Source organism: Amphiprion ocellaris, chromosome 3 (assembly GCF_022539595.1).
Source record: "Amphiprion ocellaris isolate individual 3 ecotype Okinawa chromosome 3, ASM2253959v1, whole genome shotgun sequence".
NCBI classification, from domain to species: domain Eukaryota; kingdom Metazoa; phylum Chordata; class Actinopteri; family Pomacentridae; genus Amphiprion; species Amphiprion ocellaris.
In genome coordinates this window covers 162,354-181,193 of record NC_072768.1, presented here as the reverse complement: position 1 = coordinate 181,193, position 18,840 = coordinate 162,354, and the positions used below count along the sequence as shown (strand labels likewise).

The window sequence follows — 18,840 nt, the reverse complement described above, 5'->3', positions numbered from 1 at the left end:
AACTGGAAGCACTGCGTCGACAGGAATGTGTTAAAACTTTTGTTTACCAGCAGACAGAAGGAGTGATATTCAGAGTAAGAAGGAGTGTAATTCAGAGACAGGAGTTATAATCAGAGACAGGGGTGATATTCAGAGACAGGAGCGATATTCAGACAAAAGAAGTGATATTCAAGGACAGGAGTGATATTCAGAGACAGAAGGACTGATATTCAGAGACATGAGTGATATTTGGAGACAGAAGGCGTGATATTCAGACAGAAGAAGTGATATTCAGAGACAGGAGTGATATTCAGACAGAAGGAGTGATATTCAGGGACAGAAGAAGTGATATTCAGAGACAGAAGGAGTGATATTCAGAGACAGAAGAGTGATATTCAGACAGAAGGAGTGATAATCAGAGACAGAAGAAGTGATATTCAGACAGAAGAAGTGATATTCAGAGACAGGAGCGATATTCAGACAGAAGAAGTGATATTCAGAGACAGGAGTGATATTCAGACAGAAGGAGTGATATTCAGGGACAGAAGAAGTTATATTCAGAGACAGAAGGAGTGATATTCAGAGACAAGAGTGATATTCAGAGACAGGAGTGATATTCAGACAGAAGGAGTGATACTCAGGGACAGAAGAAGTGATATTCAGAGACAGAAGGAGTGATATTCAGAGACAGAAGAGTGATATTCAGAGACAGGAGTGATATTCAGACAGAAGGAGTGATATTCAGGGACAGAAGAAGTGATATTCAGAGACAGAAGGAGTGATATTCAGAGACAGAAGGAGTGATATTCAGAGACAGAAGGAGTGATATTCAGAGACAGAAGAGTGATATTCAGAGACAGAAGGACTGATATTCAGACAGAAGAAGTGATATTCAGAGACAGAAGGAGTGATATTCAGAAACAGAAGGAGTGATATTCAGACAGAAGGAGTGATATTCAGAGACAGAAGAAGTGATATTCAGAGACAGAAGGAGTGATATTCAGAGACAGAAGAAGTGATATTCAGAGACAGAAGGAGTGATATTCAGAGACAGGTACAGACAGGTTTAGACTGATTCTCACATTCTGGTGGTGAACCTTTCTGGAGCCTCAGATGAAAACCTCTTTCTCTTTTGCTGAATTCAGAAAAGAAAGCGACTCACTTTTTTTTTTTTTTTTTTACTGAGCATCAGTGAGGAGAACTCAGGGTTACTCTGAGTGGTTGAAAGTGCAAAAGTACAAGCTTTAATTTTCCACCCAGCGTCTGTCTCATGGAGATGGTAAAGTCCTTGCAGTTAGGATGTTGTAGACTTATTTGCATTTCTAGCAACAGGTTGTATTACAGTCAGTTCATTAATGTATTATTATATGAAACTGATTGAGTCATTGAGATTTCAGCATTTTCTGGGGTTTAGCTCTTTAGCAGTTGAGGAAACGAGCAGCTTAAGTTTATCCTTCGTCTTGCAGAATGCCATGTTTCCCAAAGCCCAGAGCATGTACAGACAGGTCCTGATGAACTCAGACTAATGCTGCTTCGTCACGAGGAAACCCAGAACACTGGCAGTCTACTCCACTTAAATGAATGTTTAACCCACCCTTCAGCTAATCTACTGTTGTTAACTGAACTAAAGTCTGCTGTAGTCTGCTGTTCTAGTCACCAAACATTAGTGGGTAAATTTCTATTGTGTAATCTCATTCCCTCCTCTGGATGAGAGCACCTTTAGAAAGTCTGTCAGCTGTGGAAACGCTCACCGAGACCTCCCTTCAGAGTTCAGAAGGTGTGTATAAACTTGATATTGTGATAAGATGTTATCTAGGATTTCTGTCATGGTGCCATCTTAACGTAGTTTTCTGATCTTGAAGACAATTTTCTGCTATTGATAGAAGCTGAGTGAAATTAAATCAAAAACTTCCTCATGTGTGAATGTGCTCATTGTGGTTCCTCAGAGTTTTATATTTAGGCTGGTTAATGCTGCCACCTCAGAGCAGGAAGGTTCTGTGTCTCAGTGAGTTTCCTCAAGGTTTCCTCCCACAATCCAAAGACAAGGATGGTAGTTTAACTTACACACATGGACAAAATTGTTGGTACCCCTCGGTTAATGAAAGAAAAACCCACAATGGTAACAGAAATAACTTGAATCTGACAAAAGTAATAATAAATAAAAGTTCTATGGAAATTAACCAATGAAAATCAGACATTGCTTTTGAACCGTGGTTTAACAGAATTATTTCAAAAAATGAACTCATGAAACAGGCCTGGACAAAAATGATGGTGCCCTTAATATTTTGTTGCACAACCTTTTGAGGCAATCACTGCAATCAAACCTTTTGTGTAACTGTCAGTGAGACTTCTGCACCTCTCAGCAGGTATTCTGGTCCACTCCTCATCAGCAGACTGCTCCAGTTGTCTCAGGTTTGAAGGTTCCTTCTCCAGACACCATGTTTCAGCTCCTTCCACAGATGTTCAATAGGATTTAGATCAGGGCTCATAGAAGGCACTTCAGAATAGTCCAATGTTTTCCTCTTAGCCATTCTTGGCTGTTTCTAGCTGTGTGTTTTGGGTCATTATCCTGTTGCAAGACTCATGACCTGTGACTGAGACCAAGCTTTCTGACACTGGGCAGCACATTTCTCTCTAGAATACCTTGATAGTCATGAGATTTCATTGTACCTGCACAGATTCCAGACACCCTGTACCAGATGCAGCAAAGCAGCCCCAGAACATAACAGAACCTCCTCCATGTTCCACAGTAGGGACAGTGTTCTTTTCTTGATATGCTTCATTTTTGCATCTGTGAACATAGAGCTGATATGCCAAAAAAGTTCCAGTTTTGTCTCGTCTGTCCATAGGACATTCTCCCAGAAGCTTTGTGGTTTGTCAACATGCAGTTTGGTAAATTCCAGTCTTGCTTTTTTATGATTTGTTTTCAACAATGGTGTCCTCCTTGGTCATCTCCCATGAAGTCCACTTTGGCTCAAACAATGACAGATGGTATGATCTGACACTGATGTACCTTGACCTTGGAGTTCACCTTTAATGTCTTTAGAGGTTGTTCTGGGCTCTTTTGTTACCATTCCTATTATCCGTCTCTTCCATTTGTCATCAATTTCGCTACAGTCCCATGGATCACAAATTTCTGAATAATATATGCAACTGTAGTCACAGGAACATCAAGCTGCTTGGAGATGGTCTTCTAGCCTTTACCTTTAACATGCTGGTCTATAATTTTCTTTCTAATCTCCTGAGACAACTCTCTCCTTGGCTTCCTCTGGTCCATGTTTAGTGTGGTACACACCATGTCACCAAACAGCACAGTGACTACTGTAACCCTATAAATAGGCCGACTGACTGATTACAAGTTTGTAGACACCTGTGATGCTAATTAGAGGACACACCTTGATTGAACATGTCCCTATGGTCACATTATTTTCAGTCTTTTCTAGGGGTACCATCATTTTTGTCCAGGCCTGTTCCATGAGTTTATTTTTTAAATAATTCTGCTAAACCACGGTTCAAAAGCAATGTCTGATTTTCATTGGTTAATTTTCATAGAATTTTTATTATTACTTTTGTCAGATTCAAATTATTTCTGTGGCCATTGTGGGTTTTTCTTTCATTAACAATTCTGTCCACGTGTGTATTTTAGATCAGCCCTCACTGTGAGCCTGCAAGGTTATTGGTCTCCTTGTACTACCGATCAGCCACAACATTAAAACCATCGCCTATTATTGTGTTGGTCCCCCTTATGTGGACAAAAATACTCTGAACCATTAGGACTGGACCAGAGGACCTCTCAGGGAGTCCTATGGGGTCTGGTTTTTGTTGTTTTGTTTTTTTTTTAACCTGTGAACGACCCATAACTAGAGCTGGAAAACGTGGCTTCATGTGACTGTTCAGCTGTTAGGTTTAGTGAAACCAGACAATGAAAACATATCCTGGGTTTAATGAACTTACTTCATAGTACAGAAGAATGTTTCTACCAAGTTTTATCCATTCAGTATTTGTTGAAATAGTTTAACAAACATAAACTTAGCTCAAGTCAGTGGGATTAATTTGCCGTGAACCATGAATGTCTGCATTTTACTCCAAAGTGGTAAACTGATGTTACGTCTGTGTAGCTGCTAGCGTAGCTGAAAAACACTTATTTCACTATTAATACATACCTGTAAGGAATTGGTTTGACAAAACAAAACACAATCTCCTATCATTCTTTGAGGTACAACCAAAGCAGTATTGTTCAGTTTCATCGTTCCACAGCTCAGACAGCTAAAAACCCACAGGCAGTCTGTGTTGTTTCAAACCAATGACATGCCTTCACCCTGACCTTTCCTTCCAATGAGCTGACCCATAAGCTGTGCTCAAATAAACCTGCATTCCTACAAATCTCTGGAAGATTAAGGCGTTTTGCGAGGGGAAGTTGACCTTCAGCACCGGCACCAATATCTCAGAATGATTTCAGCACCTTAGACTTTTCTTTTACATCTGCTTTGTGTAAATGATCCAGAAACAAACATGGTAGTTTTTATCTCATTGCTGATGGTAATTATCAGTCTTCCCTACTGTTGACAGGCATTATCTGCATTTTCATTCTTGCTTTGAAGGCATTCTTTACCAGGAAAGATGCTGCTTCAGGGCGACTGAGTTGAGAAGACAGTCGTAGAATGTGGTTGCTGTTGTGATAGTAAACATGCCGTAAAATGAAGGAGCTTTACTTTGCTAGACTGGAACTGATGGTCTCCTAGAGATCAAGCAGAAAGGTTACTAGTGAGGCTGAAGACAAACAGGCACCAAGCTCGACTTCTTTCCTCTCATGGCAAGCTTGTGCATGTACAGAAAGAGTTCAGATTCATCGTATTGTCTCCATGTGCTGAGAGACAGACGGATGAGGAAGGGGGAAGGGCTCGAAGCACAACAACAGCTTCTTCTGTATCCTCTGGGAACACTGTCTGGAGGCTGGGGAGGAAGTGTGGATGAGCGACTTGGGTGAACAATCCTCAGTGGCTGTACAGACAGTCTTTATTCTTATTAGTAAATGTAGAAGACGAACCAAGTGCTCAGCAGATTCATAGTGAAAATGAGGACTGACGGCCATGAGTCATGAGTTCATCTTACAGAGAGTCGCTTAGCTTTCGGTTTATCTTGAATTCATAATTAGTTTGTAACAGCAGTACAGCCCACACTTCTGTTATCAGGCTGAAATCTAAACACACCTACTGTTTAAGGGTTAGTGTTACGGTTAGATTTAGTGTTAGGGTTAATCTTAGTGTTAGAGTTAGTGTTAGTGTTAATGTTAGGGTTAGTGTTAGTGGTTAATGTTTGGGTTAGGGTTAGGGTTAGGGTTCGGGTTAGGGTTAGGGTTAGAGTTCCTACCCAACGACTTGGAGTGCCGTCAGATGCAAACTCAAACCACATCCACTTAAAGTCTCTGAAACATGACACAGATTCTGCTGGGAGTTTTTCTTTCATATCCCTCTATGCTGTTTGAGTTTCATTTCTTTAATTTCTTTTCCTCAGCAGCTACAGGTGGAGTCCAGAGGTGCCAACATGCCTCAGCAGAAGGACATCGTGAAGATCGCCATCCAGATGCCTGGGGCCTACCCCCAGCTCATCCAGCTGGATCAGGTAATGCTTGATTGTGTGTGCACACACACAATTCCAACTACTCTATAAATATCCCATGAAATGCAGATGATTTGGGTCATATTTTACTGTGGTTGGCAGTAATTATGAAGCCCATGTTACACTTATTTACAGGTTCATAGTTATACTTTTTTTGGGTCCACTGGAATAGGTTTTCATGCTTTCAAGTACAAACATTATTTTCTTTATTCTGTACATTGCTGTTGCACCTTTTCTCACTGAAAGGCGCTGTTTTAGCTCCTGTTAAATTAAGCCCCTCCCACTTGAAACCCCCGATCTGTTCTGATTGGTCATCTAGTCAGCATTAGTATGATACCCTTGGATTCTGTGGTGTAGACTTCTATAGGGGCGTTTTTACATTTGAGGAATTGCGCTGCTTCCCAACATTAGACACTGAGTAGTTATACTACTCTGCAGTAGAAGATAGATGATAGACAGCAGGAATGAACAAACGATTGGCCTCCCTGAGGTCACACAAACATCAGCTGCACTTACCTGGATGATGCTACTTCTGAATTTCAGACTGGACCAACAGAGACTCCTTTGGAAACTTTCTCTTTTATTTTGAAACCAGTGAAAGGTGTTTGTGAAAACTTCTGAGGAGAAAAATAACCCATGCAGTTGCTGAATCTATCTTCATTATAGATCAGGAATGGTTAGTTCAAAAGTTTTCCAGAGGTGTCATACATCCCTCGATGTGTAAAATAGCCAAAACTTCAACTTTCTGCAAATGAGGAGCATGCAACAGTCTCTCAAAATGCACATAGACAATGAATAGGAAGCAGTGAAGTAATGAATCCTGTGGACATGTACCTTCAAGAGGTGTTGGCTGCTGGAAAGTTCAACTATACATGCTGAAACCAGAACCAGAGAGACTCTTGCAGAAGTCATGACATTACACAATACTCAAAGCTTTAAGGATTGACATTTCTCTGGTATGTGGACAAACAGTCAAAGCTAACACTAACTATAGCCACATTAGCTGCACAGTGTGCTAAGACTACAATTTTCCAATTATTGTGGGGACATTACCATAAAAAATAAGAGTAACTGACTGGGCCCTTTGTTCGGATGCTGGGAGTGCATGAGGACTTTTGTGTTTACTCTTACCAGCAGTAGAAAGTTTTGCTCGGAGCTAAGAGATCTTCCAGTTGGCAGAAATGACTTTTGCGAGACAATCATGGTGGAGAGCTTTATTTTATGGAGCCAAACTTGCTTCCAGGAAGGCGTGTAAATATGTCCACGGTGACGCAGATACACACTGGAAGAAAAGGCCTGGACTACCCACTAGATGTTTGAGGAAGTTCAGGAGTAGAGGTTTTGTGGGAGAGAATAACTTCAAATTTAACCTTTTACATCCACAATAAGACACCAAAAAACGTAATATACGCTCTACAAACATAATACAATCAAAGCAGTCATCTATGGAGTCTCTGATGAGACGTCCTCTATGCTCCAGCCTGCTGCTCCATTTCCTAGACTTGGTAAGGATAACCTCAACCTCAACCTTCCAGAGCTGCTGTGGGTTTAACTGACACCAGGGCATGGATGAGAAATCAAGAGGTTTTGTGGTTCAGAACTGGAGCTGGGAAGACAAAAACATGCACTCATAAAAGTTGTAACTGTACACAACAAGTTTAACGTGTCTGTTGAAGGTCAGTAGTGTGTTCCTACATACCTTGTGGTGCACGTCTGGAAGAATCACACAGGAGGTGTTTTATGATCCCATGGATGTATTTCTGTTGTTTCTTAAAATATCTGTTTGCTGAACATGTGGGCTGCTGCTCAGACTGCCAACAACCACAACTACAGTTTTCTCTGACCATAGAACTACTTATCTGAGTTACTATTTATTATTTTATTATAAATACAGCCTAGATGTGGCTTCATAGAGGCGGGTTACAGTTCTTCTTTCCACATAGTATCACTGGCTGCAGGTTGAATGTATATTTCTTTGATAATACACCATTTTGGGGCACAAACTCATGCACAGTTGTGTCTCCATGCAGAACTGGCTTCACTATGAAACATTTAGAAGTCTCTGCAATCAATACATGTTAGATAATTTAGTGGAAAAACCCAAGAAGTAACTAAATTCATCCTATTATTCGTTGAGCCAGCAGGTTCTTTGCTTCAGTCTGAGTTTCTGTGATTGCATAACCAAGAAGAAAATCAACACTAATGTTAGTTTTCAAATGCTGTGACAATAGTTCCCCTAGAAACTGAAGGATGAGGATCATATCGGTGCTGTAAGGCTTTTGACTGATTATGTGGTTTGTTTCTTCATCACTTCCCCATTTCCAGTGTGGTTTGATACAGATATAAAAATAGTTGAACAATGACCAGTTTAGTGCCACTGATGGGATGTAGCTGCTAGTTAGACTTTTCAGCTTTTAAATATTTTATGTTCATCCCATCATTGCATTTTGACAGACACTTATCCACCTATGGACCCCTCCATTCCCAGTGTTAAATACAAAATAAATGAGGACTTAAGTATATATAAATATGTAATTAAACAGTGTTTGTTGGATTATTAGAAGTCTTACATGAGTTTCCAGTGATTTCTGTAACTCCTAATGATTATGTATTTGTTAAAAAAACAATCATGTATTTTGGTTCTTTTTAATTCTAATATTTGGTTCCATGTCCTTTGACTATTTTCTCCTCATTTAGGTGTTTTGGTAGCAACCCGAACGATCTGAAAGCTTCTGGTTGCTTATTTGAGCTCGCCTCTTGATAGAAGTAGTAGTTGGACTTGTTTCTTCAGCACAGCCCACAGGTTCTTGATGGGATTTAAGTCGAGACCAGTCCCAAACCTTCATTCTAGCCTGATTTTTTCTTTACTATTTAATGTGTTTTTAGCGTCTTGTCGGAAAACCCAATCACCTGGCCGATTGTTTTCCTGAAGATGTGGCGTTAATCCTCTTTCTTCATTATTCCATTTACTTTGTGTAAAACACCAGTCCACTGGCACCCAAACAGCCCCAGAGCATAATACTGCCACCACCATGCCTGGTGGTAGGTTTGGTGTTCCTGGGATTAAAGAACTCGTCTTCACTGGTCCAAACATGCTGCTGGTCATTGTGGCCAAATGGCTCAAACAGTCCAATAGTGAACTTTTTTCATGTTAGAATTCTTTTTTATTGCTTTATTTTGTAATGGCATATTTTTCAGTTGCACGTTTATTGCATAATGTTCCTTTACTGAGTGATGGATTCGCCTCCTTTCAGCTAATCACTTCCCCGAATCTCTTATTTAACTTTATGAGACTGCACATGGAGAAGAAACCAGTCAGCGCTGCATTAGTTAACAAATTGTAACGCCTTTTCTGTTGAATTCAATCAAAACCGACACAGAATTTAAAAAGAAAAATGATTTAAACTCTATTTTTTCTGTTCTGTAGCTCTGGGCTGCTCATGGTGACTAACAGGACAGCGGTAGATATTTCCTGTTGAAATGTACTTTTAACCTTTTCCCTGAAAATGTTCTGTTCACAAGGTTAAATCTGACTTTCATCAAAGAACCACGTATTATAGTTTCATGGGGCAACAGTATGCTGTTAATTATACTAAATAGCTATTCCTACTGTTATAAATTATGAGACATGAAATGTCTACAGTGAAATATTAATGATCCCCAATAAAACTCTATTGTTATAGAAATAATCAGTGAAATACCATTTTAAAATAATGATTTATTTTAATTTTATAGTGATGATTTTTTTCTATAATGTCCAGCTTGATTTATTTAATACTGAATATTCCAAACTCACTCACTGGTTGTGTTTCTTCAGTTTTTACCAAATGTGATTGTGGGGACGTTTTCCATGTGTTTCCCAGAAACTTTGTGGAAGTCGTACTTCCTTTTGCACCAAACTCCATGAGCTGTCTGAACTGTAGCAGGAGGAAGGAGTATTTATCACTTACTGCTGGTCACTGGAAGGTTTGAACAGCGTGAGAAAGATTTAAACCAACGCCGACCACAGTGGTAATTTCTAAACACCCAATTTCACAAGTTTTTATTCTAGCATCTTAACCAACTAATTCGTATTTTTAAGGCTTTGTCTTCTAATTATCTTTCCAGAATCACCACAATGTTGAGCCCATTCTCCAGTCAGAGTAGTTCTATTATAGATCACAACCCAATGAAAAACTTCTCATTGGCCCAAACATTTGGAGCCCTCTGATTGGCTGCCCTCTCTGCTGCCACTAATAACAGACCATCCACTGGGTCTACCGCTGAACCTGAACACATTTTGACTGGTGAACCGCGCTGCTGACCACTAATGGCAGGATAGCTGAGAGGCAGACATGGAAGTAGTCTGGCTTTTATTTGCTGACATTGTTCAGAAACGTTGGGGAGCTCTAGGATTTCCTCTCCTCGGTAAACAAGCTTTGCAGCCAGCAGCATAGCTGTGGTGGAGAGATCCCATAGCAGCATGTCATTACTGGAGAGAAGAGAAACTATCTGGTAGTAAACGACCCACATTCATGCAGCAGGTGTGTGTTTTTATGAAGTGTGAGGGTTTTCTGACTCCATGCTGTCTTTCTGTCTGCAGAAAAAGCCTCTGTCTGCTGTGATAAAGGAGGTGTGTGATGGGTGAGTTGATTCAGTTTGAGCTTCCTCACACCGTGGTTAATGTTTGACATCAGTATGACTCGGCTGTAACCGGATGCTTTTATCTGTTTAGGTGGAATCTGCCGGGTCCTGAGAACTACGCTCTGCAGTATACAGATGGAGTGCAGATGTACATTACTGAATCGGTCAGTATTTATCTGTTAATGTCTGAGTACATCTGGAAAGCATTGAGCAACAGGGCCTGAGTCAGTCCCGTTGGGAAGAGATGGGTGTAAATTTCTGTTTGAGCAATCAATCGGTGAGTCACGACTTTGTCAGCAACTTCTCCAGCGTTTGAGCTGGAAAAGACTTGAGGATGGAGCTCAGGTCATTGGTGCTGTTAAACAGGAGACTAAAGGACAGAAAGAAGCTGTTGGAAGTTCACTCAGCTCCTTTCTGACAGCGATCTGTTGGGAATGTTGCTGCTGGAGGCCCTGTTTGAACAGACGGGACTGTAGAAGTCATTACGTCTGCAGTATTTACTGTTCTAAACCTGAGGGAGGAACACTGTAGGAATGCTGTAGGAACGCCGTAGGAACACTGTAGGAATGCTGTAGGAATGCCGTAGGAACGCTGCTGCTCCAACAGTGTGAGGCTTCTAGTTTCAGCTCTGAGTTTGTAGTTAAACAGATGTTTCAGTTTAAGAGCAGCTTCTTGATGAGTCTGTGGAACTTTTAACTTCATTACATGCAGTCTAACAGATTATTTCTCTAACAGCAGATTTTCCAGATATCCCTGATTATATCCTCATAAAGAGATCAGAATATCACAATAAACTCAGATTTCTGTAAAAGTCTGTGACAGTTTGTGTTTAATACATGATATTGTATATTCATAAAGTTTAAATTAGATGTTTTGTTTTGTAGAACTTTATTCTAAATGTATTTGTGGCTTCAGAACTGATCACATTAGTAGAACTTCTATGACTTTTCCATTGATCACATATATAATAGATGTATACTCCACAGGAGAAAAGTATGGAAGCAAATTCAAGTTTGTGTTCACAATGTCTTTCTTAGAAACCAGTAGGAATTCTATGGATTATGGGATGTATTTACTGCAGGATCAGACTTTGCTTTCATTGATTTGCACCAATTTCCTCAATTTCCCTTCAGGTCTACATTGAAATTAGCAGAAAACTGCTGAATAAATGTTAACAGAAGAAAAAAGGGTTTAGTTTTAGGGTTGAGAAGATTTAAAAGAGTCACAACTTCAGTGCAAAAGTAAAAAAAACTAATCACAGTTTGCATTATTCACTTCAGCTCTTTTGAGAGTTTGGAGACAAAAATGCCAACAGATCTCAGCTGTGTCCAGATCTCCAGAAGCACCACAGGAATGTCCCGAAAGAATCAGCCGAGTAAAGAAACCAGAGTACAGATACCTGATAATTACAGTAAAAACCTGTTCTGATGAGGGACTTTACAAAGGAATCATGTTTATTCTGCTGTACCAATGAAACTCCTTTTTGTACAGATTTGATCTTCTTCAAAACTTTCGGCCTGTAGTGTATTTTGAAAAGTGCAATTCAAATAAAATGTATTATTATTATTATTGGTGTATATTTGCTTATATAAACTAGTCCAGATATATATGCAACACTTCTTAGTTTGTTCAACTGCTTTTTTAAAATTATTTTAAAGCTTAACTAATTAAAGAAGCTTTAAACCTTATAGTCATTATATGTTCCCTGTATTGAAATGCCTGTTAAATAATCCCCATAAATGATCTCAGAATAAATGCTTTGCTTCTGGAGGAAAACAGAGTATTTTTAGAGGTTTATGTCTGTTTATGTAGATATAATAATTATTAATAATATATCTCATCTGTAGTGTGTCTGTGTGGTTAGCTTACCTGCATCCTTTTGTGTTTTACCTGGTATGAAATGTCTGGTTTCAGAGGGTTTAATGTGTTTTCCTTCGTGTTTGTGGTAGAATCGCCTGGACATTAAGAACGGCTGCATCCTGCGTCTGACCAAAGCTCCGGTGAGTCTGAAACCTCTCACCTCCTTCTGCTCTCGTTCTTCCTGTAGCCTCTCAGTAAAGTAGAAATACGTCTGTTCTGTTAAAGAAGAGCAGTGGTAACAAACCCTTAATAAAGAAGAAGTTATTTCCAGTGTGAACATTTGTCTCTGTGTGTCTCTGATGGACTCAGGGTCGCTGTGCTGAGGATTTGTTTAAAGGAATCCAGAGCTCTGATGCCGGCGTTCGCTGCGACTCGCTGAAGGAACTGGCCGGCGTTTCTACAGACATGACCTTCGCTCAGGAGTTTATCAGCCGAAACGGACACCTTCTATTGGTCAAAATAGTGGAGGACTCCACTGAGTTAGTACTCTATGTGATGGCACAGATAGATGTTAATGAGGAGTTCCAGCATCCAGTACCAATCTGAAGCTGAAAATAAAACAAAGGAGTGGACCTCAGTGGTGACCAGAAGTTTAAATACACTTGTACAAGCTGTGTATATCACATTAATAATAATGTTACTATTAGTCATATTAGCTTTGAGTTTCCAGTCATTCCTATAACTCTGAATGAGTGCAACCCATACGTCTTTGTCACAAAAAACAATCATGCATTTTAATTCCAAGTCTAATATTTGGTAATTAATGATGTCCTTTTGCCATTTTCTCCTCATTTAGGAGTTTTGGTGGAGATCTGAAAGCTTCTGGTTGCTTATTTGAATCCTCTTCTTGATAGAAGTAGTAGTTAGACTTGTTTCTTCAGAAAGTCCACAGGTTCTTGATGGGATTTAAGTCAGGACTTTGGGGAGACCAGTCTAAAACTTTAATTCTAGCCTGATTTTTTCTTTACTATTTTTATGTGTTTTTGAACCCAATCATCTGGCTGAGGATTTTAGGTTTTCCTGAAGAATGTGGAGGCAATCAGACTTCCTCATTATTCCATTTACTTTGTGTAAAACACCAGTTCACTGGCACCAAAACAGCCCCAGAGCGTAATACTGCCACCGCCATGCTTAGCAGTAGGTTTGGTGTTCCTGGGGTTCATGGACTCCCTTCACTTCTCCAAACATGCTGCTGGTCATTGTGGCCAAACGGCTCAGTTTTAGTTTTATCTGAACTCAGAACTTTCCTCCAGAAGCTTTTCTATGTCTGTGATCAGAAACAGACTTCAGTCAAACCTTCAGGTTCCAGAGGAAGAGCTTTCTTCTTTCATGTCGACGTCTTTATTTTGGCCCCTTCATGATAAATCTCTGACAAATTTATGGAATGACCAAAATGTAAGATTGTTTGTCACAAATGAAATGAGTTGTAGGAGTCATTGGAAAGTAAAGACTGCCATGATGTCTTTACAGGTTCATGACTTTACATAGGGAAAGGATTAGGGAAAGGATTAGGATTGGGGGTTAGGATTAGGGAAATGAGCCATATTTAGGGTTAGGGAAAGGATTAGGGTTAGGGAAATGGTGCATATTCAGCTGAAAGAAAAGTTTCCACTGTTTGAGTTTCTTGTTTTTACTTCAGACCACTTGGTGATTAATTTCCATGATCATAGCAGCACTAGTAGTTGTGACTTAATGGAAACCATTCCTGTTAATATTTTCACTTTAAACACATAAAATAATGTTCTATCCAACTGAATGATATTTGTTAGTGAATCTGTGTGTATCTCTGTGTGAATATTTGTGGATCTCTTGTCATCATCCAGGAGTAATGTGATCATGACCCACACCCTGAAGGCTTTTATGGAGCTCATGTATCATGGGATAGTTTCATGGGAGAACCTCTCTACTGTCTTCATCAAGAAGGTTCTGGATCTGCTGCTGCTTGTGTTTTCTCAGGTTCCTGCTGCATTCTCTCTGCCCTACTATTAATCTCCTAGTTTCTCTGTCCTCAGATCGCCAGCTTTGTCAATGCCAAGCCGACCGATGCGTCGATCCAGCAGGTGTCCCTGGACATCCTGGAGAACATGGTGCTGAGCAGCCAGAGCCTCTTCCTGCAGGTTAAGCATGAGATCACCATGGAGAGGCTCATCGCTCACCTCCAGGTGTAAGGAACCTATTACAGTTCAAATGAGCACGCTTCTTTAAACATGAACATTTCAGATTTTTTAACTGACTGTGGGTTCTTTTTTACTAAAGTCCTGCAGCTCTACGGAAACAACCACGACTAGGAGTAATAATAATAATAATAATAATAATAATAATAATAATAATAATAATAATAATAATAATAATAATAATAATAATTATTATTATTATTATTATTATTATTATTATTATTATTATTATTATTATTATTATTATTATTATTATTATTATTATTATTATTATAATAAGTAGAAAGTCAAACATGTCTTTAGTTCAGTTCACCAAAGTTATAATGGCATAAACCATAAAGAAATACGAAAGGTGAATTTCATTTAATTGTGTTTTCCAACAATAAAAAACTGAATTCCACGTGTACGACATATTTTCTAGGGCTAAAATATTTGTCTACTAATATTTTTAATTTGCTGCCGTACTTCCGTCTGTATGTTCAGTGGTCCGTACACAGCCTGCAGTTCAGCCGAATATTTCCAGAAGTTTTGTTTCTGACTGTTAGCCACAGCGGCTTCTTGGTTGCAGATTTATTTTTGCATTTTTAGTTGAATCGGAGTGGTGTTTTTTTATAAATCAGACATGGATAAAAATCATCAATTATGACATTTTCAAGCTTCAGATGAAGCTAAAAGCCACAAATGATGAATTCTGTTGGAAAGCTGAAAATCTGACTATTCTAGTTTTTAGATTCTTGCTTTGATAAATTCCAACATTTTTTTTAAACACAACAAGCCTTTTTAAACCAGCCGTTCAGAGGTTTAATGTCTGCAGCATATTTTATTTATTCGAGTTTTTGACATAATTTAAGAAGTAAGACTTTCACTAAGGAGATGTGCAGCCTGTATATCTCTGTGTTACATTTTACTGGAACACTCTCTGCATCAGACATTATTTGCTGTATTTCTTTACTACACAATGAGGTTTCTATTCTTTCTGAGCAAACAGAGAAAATCGAGCCCCTTCATGATGGAAAGTAGAGCCAAATGTAAGACAGGACAGACTGCAGTAAAGTGAAGCAGCTCAGTGCTATGATGAGGTTTCAGCTTCGTCTCCATAAGAGGAAGTATTTAAATATGTGAACTGTCAGACATTTATCACAGATAAGTGTTATGTAGTGAGCTGAGAACTGAAAGCTGTGTATATTTCTATGCACATTTTTTTAATGGTGTTTGTTTGTAAATTATTCAGGACCAATCAGCAGATCCAGACCAAAGCCATGGCTCTACTGATGGCCCTCCTACAAACAGCTGGAGACTCAGATAAACAGGTGCTGCCTCTATTATATTCAGATATTTATATCTACTTCTTACTCTCACAGATTTCCTCTTCTCATGACTAATTATAAACAGTATTCTGATAGTTTCAGGGTCTTCCTGAATGTCTGTTGCTTCCAGACTGCAGACTTTATCTCAGTTATCCTGAAACTTTCTGTGAAAAGACTAAAACTAACAATGAATTGATCCGTTTATGTCTGTGAATCCAGCGCCTAGTTTAGCTTATTATTATTTATATAGAAACCTTTTAAAAAAGAGTTTACAGTCAGGGCAAAAAAGAAAAGGATACTCATGAAGAAGACTGAACAACAGAAGACTAGTCAGACGGTCCAGACATGGTAGAAGATAATCAACATATATTTTATATATTTATATTATTTATATACTCAACGCCAGATAAATAAAGTGCCACATCCAAGAGAGAATACGTGGAATAAAAGAAAAATGGAGGGTAAAACCATAAACACAAGGCTAAAAAGGACACTAAAAATAATTTTAAAAAGTAAAATAAATGCATAAATAAATAAAGAGTAAAAGAATAAAATGAACAATGAAATACATATAGTAAGAAAATCAATTTGATAATAATAATAATAATCATAGAAAGTAAAATCTTAACTGGAAACTAAACCAAAGCAGTTTGATCAGATTAAGTTTATTATTATCATTAACTAAATTTATCTCTGTCTGGCAGTTTTAGTTAAAAATGATAGAAAATCAAGTTAAGCCTTTAATTCTATGCTGTGGTGCGTTATGTCCTTAAATCCTTAGCAGGGTTAGTAGAGTTAGGGTTCGGGGTTAGGGGGGTTGTACATGTAACGTTCGGGTGAATGGGTTAGGGTTAGTAGGGATAGTAGGGTTAGGGTTTAGGGTTGAGGGGGTTAGGGAGCAAGGTTAGTAGGGAAAGGGTTTAGGGTAGGGTTCGTATTAGGGTTGGGGCTTGGGGGGGTTGTAAACGTAACTTCTGGTGAATGATGCTAATTTGCTCTGCAGGTGTTTATTGTTCATCTGAATCCTGCAGGATTTGTTTGTCTGTTATTCATGTGAGGTGATTTCAGCGTTTCCAGACAGTCAAGGCTTTCTGCCTCCGTTCTCTTTCTGCTCGTCTCTCATTCAGCAGACTGCTCAGAGATGCATTTACCAGCAAGATTTCACAGCTCAGAGTCCCACCTGCGATCTGTTCCTGGCACGATAGCGCCGCTCCATGTCAGAAACATGTCTCTGCACCTCACTAACACTCTTCTGTTGTTTCCAGGACATGTTTGCGTTCCTGAATAAGAAGAATCTCCGTCAGTACATTTATAAGGTAAATGATGTTCTTCTGTCCATTCAGGTTTCATAGAGGGTTCAGAGTCTTTGGAGGGTTAGGGTTAGAGTTACCTAACTCTAACCCTGACCCTAGGTAGAATTAGGTAACTCTGACCCTAACTCTACCTAGGGTTAGGTAACCCTAGGTAGAGTTAGAGTTAGGTAACCCTAACCCAACCCTTGTGATCTTCTGAGTGTTTCTGTTGCAGAACATCATCCACAGCTCTGGTTCAGTCCAAGACGAGATGGCCCACCACCTCTACGTCCTGCAGTCGGTCACCCTGAACCACCAGGAGCTGCGCATGAGGACGCCTCTGGACTGCTACAGCCAGGTGAGCTATTACAGCCAGGTGAATTATTATAGCCAGGTGAGCTATTACAGCCAGGTGAATTATTATAGCCAGGTGAGCTATTACAGCCAGGTGAATTATTATAGCCAGGTGAGCTATTACAGCCAGGTGAATTATTATAGCCAGGTGAGCTATTACAGTCAAGTGAATTATTACAGCCAGGTGAATTATTACAGCCAGGTGAGCTATTACAGCCAGGTGAATTATTACAGCCAGGTGAATTATTACAGCCAGGCAAATTATTACAGCCAGGCGATTAATTACAGCCAGGTAAGACACTACAGCCAGGTGAGCTCTGAAACAGTGGAACATCCCTCTGGTGGCCTTTTAAAGTAGAGGTCGACCGATATGGGATTTTCAAAGGCCGATGCCGATACAGATTTTTAAAAAAATTTTCAGCCGATGGCCGATATCTAAAGCCGATTGTAGAAGCCGATTTTTAAGGCCGATATCCTTTTTTTTTTTTTTTAAAGCACATCGATTACAAAAGGCAGTTTAAACACTAAAAGTATATACGTGTATATATTACAAATTAAATACACTAGTAGAACTCTAACATTTATTGAACACAAAAAGTGAAAAAGTACAATAACATAAAAAAAATACTTAAAGTTTACAAAAAATACAATTAAAAAGTAACCTGAAAGTGGTTAGGGTTAGGCTTGTTGTTGCCTGGCTCACTCGCTCCACTCATGCTCCGCTCTCTGAGTGCCGGGGGTCCTTCTAAGGGAAAAGCGGTCGCGGCAGCTGCCCGTACGGGTGCCTGATCACAAATCGGCTTTTTATTTGTAAATATCGGCCGATGGCCGATATTGAAAAAAGTCCATCTATCAGCCCAAAATATCGGCCGGCCGATATATCGGTCTACCTCTATTTTAAAGCAATGTTCTGTATTTGGATCATTTTTCTACTCAACTGTGACAGAAATCAATAATCTGGAGACGACCAGGACTGATCTGCTTCTCTGATATACTCAATATTACTGGTTCTATTTCACATCTCTTTCTGCTTTTATAATAATCTATTTGATTGTTTTTTCTACTTTTGTAATACTCTGTTTTATTGTAAATACCAACTGTTTTTGCCCCTTTTTTCTGTAAATGCTAGTATTTTATTTCTATTTCTTTAATTCCAAGTTAATTGTATGTTCGTTTGTACATTTGTTTTCTTATCTATCTTGAATGTAACACGTGAGATACTGGATGAATAAAATGCAGGTCCGTCTGTCCATCTGTCTTAATTATTTCATTTTATTTCATTTCTAAATTCATTACTGGACCTGAAATTGTTCTTGGCTAAAACTGAACACAGATCTTCTTTAACCCATAATTCTTCTTCTCATTGGAAGTTCTTAGAAACACAAGAAGAAGACAAAAGAATGTGGATCATGTAAACACGTGTTATCATGTGTTGTTGTAACATGTTTTATTAACCACCTGTCTGCAGGAACAGAGAGACATCCTCCACGGTTTGCGTCAGGCAGCGTTTGAGACAGAAAGTGAGAACAGCTTGAGCAACGAGAGGCGACGTTCTCTCTGCGCCAAAGAGTTCAAGAAACTGGGTTTCTCTGTAAGTGTTTGCCGTCAGAACGTTTGTTCTTCTTCTCTGTT

The 18,840-nt window shown here is 39.2% G+C and overlaps 1 protein-coding gene across 5 annotated transcripts in view; it reads left to right on the top strand.

The window, feature by feature from the left end:
- The window catches only part of elmo3 (engulfment and cell motility 3), a 62,074-nt gene that overhangs the window by 1,483 nt on the left and 41,751 nt on the right, over nucleotides 1-18,840 (top strand). For 4 of the 5 annotated variants that reach the window (XM_055009024.1, XM_055009023.1, XM_055009022.1 and 1 more), the window contains exons 2-12: nucleotides 5,494-5,601; nucleotides 10,181-10,221; nucleotides 10,313-10,385; nucleotides 12,171-12,221; nucleotides 12,391-12,560; nucleotides 13,905-14,004; nucleotides 14,094-14,245; nucleotides 15,487-15,565; nucleotides 16,828-16,878; nucleotides 17,090-17,212; nucleotides 18,677-18,799. In XM_055009024.1, coding sequence (XP_054864999.1) covers nucleotides 5,524-5,601; nucleotides 10,181-10,221; nucleotides 10,313-10,385; nucleotides 12,171-12,221; nucleotides 12,391-12,560; nucleotides 13,905-14,004; nucleotides 14,094-14,245; nucleotides 15,487-15,565; nucleotides 16,828-16,878; nucleotides 17,090-17,212; nucleotides 18,677-18,799 — 1,041 coding nt within the window. In that variant the 5' untranslated portion in view covers nucleotides 5,494-5,523. The remainder of the gene's footprint in view (nucleotides 1-5,493; nucleotides 5,602-10,180; nucleotides 10,222-10,312; nucleotides 10,386-12,170; nucleotides 12,222-12,390; nucleotides 12,561-13,904; nucleotides 14,005-14,093; nucleotides 14,246-15,486; nucleotides 15,566-16,827; nucleotides 16,879-17,089; nucleotides 17,213-18,676; nucleotides 18,800-18,840) is intronic. The other variant, XM_055009025.1, reaches the window with a different exon arrangement.